The sequence below is a fragment of the Rhyacophila brunnea genome, unplaced genomic scaffold (genome assembly GCF_057557595.1).
Source record: "Rhyacophila brunnea isolate RB1 unplaced genomic scaffold, BYU_Rbru_1.0 scaffold_5, whole genome shotgun sequence".
Lineage (NCBI taxonomy): Eukaryota > Metazoa > Arthropoda > Insecta > Trichoptera > Rhyacophilidae > Rhyacophila > Rhyacophila brunnea.
In genome coordinates this window covers 24,956,207-24,968,609 of record NW_028233170.1, presented here as the reverse complement: position 1 = coordinate 24,968,609, position 12,403 = coordinate 24,956,207, and the positions used below count along the sequence as shown (strand labels likewise).

Genomic DNA, 12,403 nt, shown 5'->3' with positions numbered 1-12,403 from the left:
ATTATCAGTCAAAAATTTGAAGACGACCGACATGATAGACTTGGACGTGGAAGTCCTGAATGAAAAGAAACACCAAGACTTGACAGAAGTATAAGAAAATATGACTATACTCATTAACAAAATCTCTAAGTGATCATTTCTAGATATTTTATGTTACACAAAAAAAAATCAGAGTTTTCTATTCTTATCTGGGTCAGTCGTGTAGTAGTAGTGAAACTAAGTTTTGATTCCAAACCTTTTTTCATTGGCGGAAAACTTGTGGCATTTTCAGGAAACTCGAGAAAACCCTACCTGGCCAACAAACATTATTAAGGCCCAGATGGGAAAATAATAAAAAAAACGAAAAAATGAAGGCAGTGATATATTAGGGCAAAATACTGCTCAACAGCCCTTTAAGTAGACAAAAACGATGACATCTTGTACTTATTATTTACGAGATTTTAGTCGAAAAGGAAACAGAAGAGGTAATTAGCATCGCATGTCAAAATTTTGATGAGATAGTTATTTGAACATAACTTTTGAGCAGATCAATAAACACATACTGAACAATAAATTGTAAAGTAATAAAACACTTTAATGCTGTAACTATAATTATAACGTTATCGTACACATTTTAAATGCTTCGAAAGAAGTAAAATGAACAGTGCGTAGTAGGCGGCAAACCTAATTACTGATAACTATAATCCTTGATAGGTAACGTTAAATCTTTTTTACTTTATTACAAAATTTGGTTCCGCGAACCCCTGTTGGGGAATCACTGCTCTAATGTGAGTCAGTAGTGTAGTGATTACAAAGAAATATGTAGAAGTTAGTGTAACTAATATTTGATTGTCTATAAACTATACTGTAATATTATTATGATTATATTTCTGATAACTGGACAGAAAATGTAACAAATAATTCCTACAGGTATGTATATAACGCTGATTAAGGTTCGTAATTGCTGAGGAGTTTTACCTGTGGACAATGTTGGCGAGCAGATCGTTGTGCCTAAGGCGGTAATCTGGAGGCACTCTGTCGTAGTTGACGGTGAGGGTCCCTGCGCGGACGCAGCGCTCATACTCCGCTGCCGGGTGCGCACGGAACTCCCGGGCGAACACGTCCAGGATGCGCTCGCCCACCCATCTACCCTTCGTGAACGTGGTGAAGGTGAAGTAGTAAGGGTAAACTTTGCGAAGGCCTGTGGAAAAAAGAAAAACATATCGTTAACAATGTAGTTATAAGTGAAATCAATGTCGTCGAGAATATTTTTTATTGAATTGACTGAGCATGAACGAAGCCATCCATAGACTGAAACCGTATGCGGTTTAGATCCGTCTGCCATACTAAACTTATTATTTCTGTGGATGAAAATATATTTTAAACGGATACGATCAGATGCTTACGTAGGTATACTTAATATACTTTGTGAAAATATATTTCCAAGAAAAGAAATCATAAATTTAGTATAACATACGGTTCAAAACCACATGTGGTTTCAGTCTATGGATCATTACATGACGCTTTAGAAAAATGTAGTCAGATAAAATGTCTAGTTTCGAAAACCGATAAGTACACAATACAATATTATGAGTCGCCGAGAGTCATAACTCACATTTTGCAATTTTGACATTTTTGAGTTAAATATACCGAGTGATTCTAAAGGCATAAATCTATATAAAGAAACATAGTTGGCCATCAAAAGACACTTCAAACCGTGTGAAAATCGTTGACATTGTTGACTGTTGGTGTCATAACTCACATTTTTCAATGAATATTGTGAGTCCTATCATCAAGACCTACCTAATCTAACCTAACCAATCGGGGACCTCTATTTTTCATAGTGTCTGCAGCCTTGTGAGTATAGTATGGTTTTTAGCGATTATCTCAAAACTCGATTTTTGAAATATGAGAGTTATGACTCTAGGCAACTTATCTGTGACTATTTTTACTATTAACTTATTTGTAACTAACAATGATTTTATATTTATAACGTAAATCATTGATTCTAACGTTAGTTTCATTGTAAATCAAATGAGAACGATATGGTGATTTTTAATAGCCAATAAATTATTCATTGAAAGATTTTCATTTAGTGTGAAATTACAGTTAAAATGTGTACGTATTAGTTTTAAAACAAATATGAATATTTTTTGGAAATATACCCCTCAAATAGGTTATGAAATTTTGTCACAATATCAACACAATAAAAATGTTATCGATAAAATTGAATGTTCATTGAAATCACAGAAAAGAAAAAAATGAGTAGCAGCTAATCCCTATGTTTTCCTAGAAATAAAAACCCAACCTATCATCCGTCAGATTTCGAAAATCCTGCAATTTTCAACGACTAAACAAAAACATTGAGAATACGATTTTCATGTAAGCAATTCTTATATGAAACGTATAAACGGACCAATTATTTAGTAGTATCCATTCACTGATAAAAAAAGTTTAGTTAATAATTGTTGTAGTTAAAAACAGCCAAAAAGTATACATTTAAGTTTAATAATAAATAATGACCTGTAGTTATTGTACCATCAAACAAGGGAAAACATAGTTAATAATATTAAAATGATAGTTAAATTTTAAAGAAAATAATACGATAAAACTATGGTAAGGGTATTATTGCTCAAGAGTAGCTTCTTCCCCTCATAAATTCTTGAAAATTGATTGAAGACAACGCTTTCCATGTTCAACAAAAAACTTCCCCATTGATAAACACGAAATAGAACGGAACCGTAATAAACGTGTACAATAATAAATAAATTATTCATGATGAGAATGATAAGATAAAACAGCAATTAAGACACAAACTTTTCTACTCAGAGAAAGGAGTTTGTAAATCACTTCTATTCAGGGCTCGGATTGTATACCGTATTAAGTACCGTTTCGCGTAAACATCTAAAATTCCGGCGGACACATGAACACATTTTTAAATCAATTTAGATTAACAAAAAATATATATGAATAAGTAAGTACTGCATTGATGATATTGTTTAATACTTACTATAATCTATGTAAAGTCAAGAATATCGACAAAATCGTAAGTATATAAAATAATCGGACATTCAGTCGTTATGTAGCCTTTAACTTTTATTATCGAGAAGTAGGTACACGTCACTACGGCCGTTTCTGAAAATAAAACCGTTACAATAGGTACCGTCAGCATGCAATAGCGCATGGCGTATTACTTAAATAGCAAACAGCGCCACGACGTAGATGTCAATATATATAGAAGCCGAACAGTAGGTTTCACTATTACAATTAATATATCTCTCACTGAATATGTAGTACGTATGTCAATACTTTTTTCATACTAAATAGTTGTAGATTATTGATCAGCATATTTTTAGTATCCGTTAAATATAATATATTATATACCATACAAAAAAACGCGTAATTTTACTGAATAAACATTGCTCGGTCTTTCACGTGATAGTATATGAAGATAACAAAACACTGATGTTAATTATTATTAATTTCCAATAAACGTCATACGGGAATTGAATATTAATGTTAATAATGTAAATAATTAAAGTTGAAAAGCGAATGGATTTTGTTAATGAACGATGGTTTTCCTTTAGATTCAAACAGTCTAAAATCATTATATAGGTAACTAAACATATTTTAGAGCGAACCGGTTTCTGAAATTACTCATTCCGGGAACTGCTTCTTTCAAGTCTGATATTTAAAATATACAAGAAGGAGGAGGAATATAATAAATTATGGATGAGTAGTTGAATACCAGTAAAAATGTTAAAATGATGTCATGAAAATATTTCACAAGCAAAAGGGCATTAAAAAACTAAAGTCCCGAGGCACGAACTAGTAACAGATAGGAATCGTGTATAACGCCAATTTGTCTGGCAGTTATCTAGTGCAGAGGTTAAAAACGTTGAAGACATTTTTATAAAGACACTTTTCATGAAAACGCAATGGCGACAATGATAATAATAAATTAAACAAACAACAAATAGATTAAAGATATGAGAACATGATATGCAATTTAATCTTTTAAATAATCGGAAACCAAACTTGCATAATCGTAATGTTTAAGTAATTACAACATAAAAAGAACTTTTTATATACAACGTTTTTAAATTTTCTGTTGAATTATTATGCTCAATATGCTCAAACTTGTACTTGATATTCTTCCGAAATAACTTTTCATACAAAACAGAATTAACTGAAAATGAATTCAATTCTACTTAAAGATGGCTAAAAGTATTAAAAAAATGCATTGGCATCGTGTTCTGATATATTCTAAAAGTTTCAAAAGTCTAGCTAGTCGGGAAGTTAGTTAAAATCCGATTGCAAGTTTTATACTGGACAAAGAACCACCGGACAAATAAGAATACGAGCTAAGAAAAACGTTGTAAAATACATTTGTTTTAAATATCATAAATAGAACGACTGAAAGAACAAACATATTAGAATTAAAATAATACGAAGTGGGTTTTCTGGTTGATGATTTTTGCTTTACGCTGTATTAGACTATAATAATAAAAAAACTAAGCTAAGAAGACATAAAAAATCAGTTAATACTAACATATAATATGGCGATGAACAATCATTAGTCTATAAATCAATAGAAACACTCAAGACAAAAAAATAAGATAATGGTTACTATACATTTTAAGTACATCATTGTAGTAAATTGCGTTTTTTATTAAAACTATTTATGCTGACAAGACGGCAGGAGAATATAATATCATATTATGATCTTTCCTTTTGTAGATATTAAATTCCGAAATTATTAGATAATGTAATCGAATAAACTATTTCAACACAATTTTAAATAACGTTCTTTCAAGATATTTAAATAAATAATAAAATCATAATATCAGATGATATAAAATAGTATGTCTATCTTGTGACTTTATGCAAATACTCGTGAATTTATGGAGTCACAAAAAAATGTAGATAGACTAAATGCATAAATATTATTTTAATTTTTCTTATATAACAGTATTACCAAGAAAAACAGGATTAACAACTGATATTATTCACAGTGGGTACAAGACAAAAAAAACTTGCCCGCGCCCTGAAAATAAACATTTTCGCAAAAATTTGCTAAAAGCGATAACAATAATTAATGGATTCCGCGGATACTAATATTACAGCAGTGGGCACCTCCGTTTCGGAAGGTTGCGGGTAGATGTCGCTGGGGGCGTTTAAAATGTCAGACTAAACTGGGGTAAACTACCCCGAGCCCACTACACGTATGTAAACAAGCGAGGAATGGCCTCACCAAATGCCAAGGCACTGGCAACGCCTCGCTTGTATATTATACAAAAAGTAAACATTTCAACGTGTTTACTCTACAAAACGGTCACCCATTTGCTGTTGGCTTTGAGGAAAAAATAATAAAATTTCAAAAGTTATTCGACAAAATTCTCCATTAGAAGAGTATTCGAATCATCTGTGCTTGGTCTATGATATAGAAATTTTCTCGCAAGACTCAAAAGAACTCCAAAGCAGAAAGCGAGAATTCGCTGTAGTAAGAAGAAAAGATGAAAGTATTTTTTAACCGATTAGGTTCGTCATCAATGGCATCAGTATCCAACAGAAGAACTACACCTACATATGTGGGAGAAAACGTGTCTTTATAAATAGATGGATGTATATTATTAATGAAACCGTTCACATAAAAACTGAGTTGGGGAGGTTTTTGGCACCTCAATAATGTCGTAAAAAGTGACCGCATATTTTGCTTATACTTATATTATTTATATATAAGTGTACCAATGTGTTTCTCGTGATCACATATGCGTTATACATAACTATGACGTTTAAAAGGAATCAAAATCCTTCATATGAAGGATACGAAAAAAAGACTAGTAGCAGATTAGTATACTGATCGAAATCTACGCTGATTTATGTTGAAACTAAAAAATTGAAAGTTATTGCAAGAAATAATCATACGTGAAGTAATCAAAAATAGATGTGCAAAAATGGAAACGAAATTATGTTCATTATGAAAAAGAACTAATAAGTAGGTATGAGACGGAAGTGTACTCTATTCTTTATGGTCGTTCCCTCATGGCTGAGGATCGTGTCCTTTAGCGATCTTTTGAGAGACTATTACTCTCATAATCAGGCCCCCAGTAAGCTTCTTCACTTAGTCGCTCCAGCGCATCGTGTCGTCACTATAGGTACATAATATGCTTCACCTACCCTGAAGGCTACACAAAACCACAACTTTCTTCAAGTTTCCCGGTACGCGCCGAATAATGTCAATCAATTGCCTTTCGTTCTCTTGCCCTCAGGGTCCATGACTTGACACCGTACACACATATGGAGAATACTAATATTTACACAAGTATCATTTTCGTGGCAATTGACATTTATTGATCCATCCAAATATACGCGTCATTGTATCACATCCGTTTTTTCCACTAACGGTCGATTACGATCAAATAATACTAAATTTATACTTTGGTGCAGACAATATGCATAAGTATCGCTGGCGTAATAATACTTTTAGATACAGAAACAAAAACTATTTTTATGAAAACGAATTAAACAATGAAGTACCAAAAAATCGGGTTGTAATTTTATTATGCTAATTTTTTAAAAAAGTAATTTGTAAAGTACACATTTATTTTAGTTGGTGGTAATTGAAAATACGGGTTGTACCTACGTTATAAAATACAAACTGAAGCCTTTCTGTTATTTCGTCGATTACGTACGCTAACGGTACGTAAGCAAACATCAACGAGAATTAACGCATATAAAAGTTTAAAACGTTGTGGAAATACGTGAATAATAAATAAGTGAAAACACCAAATTCAAAATGAAACAATAATTGAATTAACAGTGGTTAGTTTTACCAGGGCCGGCTTTAGCAAGTGCGAGGCCCGATTGGAACATGATGCGAGCCCCCTAAATATTTTTCGTCCCAAAAATGGTTGACCCTCTCACTCGTCAATCAGGAGGATCACTTACTTAGGTACTCATGTAAATAATTTACTGATAAACCTCTTATAAAAATCGTCATGAATTATATAATAAATTACTGACTGAACAACATCACTTACCAAATCAAAATTATATCTTTCATGCTTACCTACTTATAATTATTCAAAAATTTAAACTCCTAGCTATAGGTAAATCATTCTACAGTGGCACCATAGGCGATTCGCATTCGCGCGTGTATTGAATTGCTTGCGACAATGCCTGTTTTAATGGTAGCAAACAATACCACTACAACTGCAAACCGCATTTGACGTACCCATGGTGCTACTGTAAAACGATTTATCTATACCCTCCGCAGTAACAGAAAATTAACAGAGAAATAACAAAATAATGGTTATTTTTATTCGTCTAACAATAATATTTTGTAATGTACCTTCCATATTGCCGAATAGGTTATTGTGAATGTGTTTTTAGACAAAGTTTTTTATTTTAATTTATCATGTCGTGTCATGTTAACATGTCGTTATCGATTGTTTACTATGATTATACTGCACAAAAGCATCGCATTTTACATTTTAATTCAAATATTCGATCGCTTCACGCGAGGCCGGATTGGGCTCAATCAGTCCAATGCTTGATTATATACAGTTGTTTTTCCCTCTGTAAACTCCTGTATCTACAAAACTCATACATTGACCATTGGAGGTTTAGTTATTTATGAAATGAGATGCATAACCGTTTCACTCATATGGACCGATAAATGAGCGACTCGATTGTACTGTGCGAGACATCAAACGTAATGCTCAAAAATCGTGAAAATTGCTAAAAACGTTGAAATGTGAAGACATGATACGATGAACGAAGGACGAGGCGTCGAATCGAGGAAGATATACACAATAGTTCCGTTGTGTAATTGTGTCCATTGAGATCATCGTTATCGTTCTGCGAACAGGATATCATTATAAAACCAGTTTTTTTTTCTTCTGACCATGTCCGATCCTAATAAGATTATACGGGCCTCCACAGAGTGGAGGTTTGTATTAACAGATTTTATTTTACGAGAAATGGATTTCAGCAATTTGCTTAACATATTAGATCCATACTCTGACTCATACACAAATTGAAAAACAATATATTGTCTACTTGTGCTAGATCCGGGATTCAAACCTGAGACCTACGACGCTATAGACCGAGGCTTAAACCACGCGGCCATCGTGGTTTAATAGCGACACAATAAATTCCATAGGAAACAGCAAAGCGGTGTGCGTACACATTTTGATGATGAAGAATGCTCATCCTTTAAAATATATTTCATTAAATTTTGTAAAATTTAATAAAAACCATATTGTCTCATACTTTTGTTGTAACATAAAAAAGTTTAACAAACTGAGAAATAATGCTTGCGAGACACTACATATTCAATAATTTTAAACTTTTAATCCATCATAAGACATATTATCTATTCGCCTTTTGTAATTTAAAGTGTTATATTGCGCCTACTATAAGGAAAAGTCTGTCGACTTTCGCAATACATGATTGATATTTATATTTAAGTGCGTATAATATTATATAAGTAGGTAAACAAACACAAAAGTTTGGAAAGTGAGGATTATAAAATCCAAAACAAATGCATTTCGTTATTGGCCTGATAACACTACGGTTGGCCAGGCAGGCAAACAAACATCAGTGCCTAATAATCGCGGATGAAAGCTTTGCGGCTGACTAAAAACGCGCTCTGTTGCACCATTTTTGAGTCCTCGATCGGTGATTCATAAATTCGATTCATCGACTGGCATAAGCTGATTGCCGGATTTTCCGATAATTGGCGTTGATAAAGTCGAACAAAACTGTGATCAATTTTATTGCATCAATGTATAGGGGCTGAAAATGTATGGTTCACTGAGCGAATGCGATATTGTAAAACTGTTGGCAATAATAATGCTTATACATAGTATGTCAGTTGAAAGCGAGTTCAACTTAATTAGGGACGTGGCACGGAATTGCGAAATACGTTTGTAGTACTAGTTTTTGATTATGTTAGAATACAATACGGTAACAATAATTGTTCGCAATAAATGAAGATTTTTTTCAATATGCAAAATCATAATTTTCTACAAATAGTTTACTATAATACACTGGAAATATGAGCAATAACTAGCACTACCACAAAAGTTTATAGCTTCGTGTCACAGCCTGACTATAGTAGGCCAAGGGTTAAAAGGGTAAGGCTACTCCCGTCTGTCAATCTTTTATAAAACCCGATATGGAATATTACTAATGATCACTCATTACATTTTTGCGACGAGAGATAGTTTCATTTAACTATAGAATTAATTAAAATAAAACACATTACATATTAAGTATATTATAATACCACAATGCCGTCATATATAGTCGTATCCAACGTGCACTAAAATCCGTTTAATAGATGGACTCAAAGATCGGTGGATGTACGTGGCAGCGAGTAACTAGGAACTAAGAAGAGTGGAGAGAGCTAAGGGAGGCCATCGTCTAGCAGTGGCTGATAATGATGATGATAATACTACACATCATACGATTTATTAACGATCGAGACCAGTTTCATTCCCTTCAATCGGACATTCTCAATTGATTTTATCAGTTGAGAATGTCTTGAGAATAGGTATATTGTGTTTTATTAAAATTAATACCTACAACTTCTTTGCACCAATAATTTACGGATAATATATTTAATTATAGTTTGTCAATTTGTAGCATTAACCACTAGGGAATGACAAAAGAAATGGCGTATTTCAAAAAAACACTACCTTATTCTTAGGTCAATAATTATTATAAAGCAATCATTATTCATAAGATGTTTATCACACTTGAATGGTCAAAGACATAGCTTATAATAAGTATCTTTAGAATCATCTTCAAATGTGTTAATCTTGCCGATTTTTTGAATAATAAAATGCCTAATTCTTGTCAAATTTGGGATCACAGAGATTATCAATATAATTTTTTATCGTGAATATTTTACAAAAATTATCTCGTAATAAATTATACTAATGGTTTCATAAATGCGTTTAAAAATTAATAAACGTAAAAAATCTTAACACCACTGCACAGTTATGTACCGAAATATGACTATATTCTAAAACATTAGAGCGAGAGGTTTAAAAGAATACTATTTTATGTAACAAAAATACTTTATGCAGTCATCAAATGTTTAAAATAACTATAAAGGATAATAAGGCTTCAAAATTATATAAATAGATTATCTACAACGTTTGAGGAGTGCCCAGGATCATGGTTTGAAAATACAATAAAAACTCAATTTTGACCTACGACGAGCACGTGGGCCGTTAAAGTGATCAACTATAAAAATTACTAGTACTAATTATATGTCACTTACAAGCCGAGTTTCGGAAAATTCTGAATAAGCCAACTAGATCTGGCCACACATCAACGCTTCTCAATTGCGTTATTGTGTACACCCCCCCCCCCGCCGAAAGGATGTGGATACATGGCGTATGCGGTGTGATAATTTTATGTCAAATTAGGACAAGCATAATACGCAAGGAATGGCTAGTTTATTAAGAGGTTAATTTTGAACTGCTTGATTAAAAGGTTTGATATCGACTAATTTATGATGTTCGACCGATGAGTACTTAATTATCGCTCGAGTTTGTTAGTTATACTTTCTGTTGATAGATGTTACTATATACTTAGCTGACTGCATATTACTAAAAGCTAATCCCGTATCAGCTGTGGATTAACTGCGGCCATGTACGAATGACTGCACAGTCAAAATGCGAATTAAAACAATTGCGCAAAGCGAGGAATTAATTTTAACTGCTCGAAATTAGCTTTGCGCTTCAGTTTTGCGGCGTGAAAATAAATACGTTCAGATGCCATTTCGTTCATACAGAGAGCACTGTCAAAATATAAGCTAACTTTGAAAACAATACCCAATGCATGTGACAATGGCGATTAAAAACGACATATATAATCGCTTCACTCGTGTGAAGGGTTTAAGTGTTTAATGTAATTGTATTTATGACTGACAATGGCCACCTATACAAAATCAATAAATAAAACAATTTCTTTCAAACAAAACATGGACGTATTCAGCATGCCTGCGGGTAGTAGAATATTGACGTATACCGACATACTAAGTGAAGGGATAAATTATAATCAAATTTACCCTTTTCAATTTCTACCTACTGTCAGTTGATGTATTGATCGAGAAAATCCACACATCTGTGTATGTCGGTATGTTTTCGTGACAATCAAATGACAAATCATATTAGTCTCATGTAAATAATATTTCAATCGATCATGAATGTAGACGTCTAAATATAGATAATTCCGTGAATATATGAATAGTAATATTAGCTAGATTTAGAGTGATATTCACATCTGATAAATTAATTATGAAAACGTAGTGATATTACAATTCATGTACTTACATAATATTGTAACAAGAATCACCAGTTCATGATTCTTTTATATATACTATACAAGCTTGTATTATTTCTTGAATTATACAGTACTATAGCTGGTAATTGGGTAGGTTAACAATAACTCGCATGCAGTAGGTCCAATGTTCGAATTACAACTGGAAGTTTTTTGTTTTCCTTTACAATTTAGAAGGAGTGTTGATCCGTCAATTGGCCGGGCTTTAGATGAGGACTTTCAGAAATGCAGAACGCAAACACCGAGATTATCGACAACATACGAAATGGATATATAATTATTAGGACTTGATAAGAAATAGATTCAAATTCCGTTAATATTGGAGACCAATTTGTATCAATATATTAAGGCGATACATCAGTGAAACGGAAAATAATTTTCAACTATAGGCGCGACAAAATTTTGGACTCGCTGCCATTCGGAGAGAGAAGGTCGAGCTGGGAACACGTCAATTTGTTTCGTGGTGGCAACGGGGGTATCAATTCTTAAATCGTGTAAAGATGACTAAAAACGTAACCCATTTACTTTAAAAAGATAACATGTGTATGAATATATTGTTACTAATAGAACAAATAAGTGCCCACCACCACCCGTCATATATGCACAGCCGTGGATATGCACGGCCGCTTTCTATGACGCTTTTAACGTGTCTGAAAGAAGTGATTTTTAGGGCTCATTCCGTCCCGATACGGAGCCGCACGGGACTGATGCCGCAACCATGCACCGAAGTGCTTAAAGAAGAAAGTTAAGAAAGAAAATTTTGTTTTTCAGACCCTGGCAAACAGCTCCGCTCGTTCGAGTTCCATAAGCGGGCAATCCCAGAGGATGTGTTCAACATCTTGGTGGTCATGCCCATAAACAGAACATTAAATGGACGCATTTTGGATTTATATGACAAATTATATTTCGTTTGGCATGCGTCATTTGCACCCGCGACCCGCAATCCGCGCATCGCCTAGCCACGATCTTTTAGACCGTGTCTCAACTGATGTATAGCCTTAATAATAGGTACCTGCTAACGTTCTGACCACGATGGCCAAGCGGTTTATAATGTCGTGGATAC

At 33.3% G+C, this 12,403-nt stretch overlaps 1 protein-coding gene across 3 annotated transcripts in view; it reads right to left on the bottom strand.

Moving 5' to 3' along the window:
- The window catches only part of LOC147066200 (pseudouridylate synthase RPUSD2-like), a 491,295-nt gene that overhangs the window by 77,859 nt on the left and 401,033 nt on the right, over positions 1 to 12,403 (bottom strand). For all 3 annotated transcript variants that reach the window (XM_085955875.1, XM_085955877.1, XM_085955876.1), the window contains exon 5: positions 958 to 1,180. In XM_085955875.1, the coding sequence (XP_085812001.1) occupies positions 958 to 1,180 (223 nt within the window). The remainder of the gene's footprint in view (positions 1 to 957; positions 1,181 to 12,403) is intronic.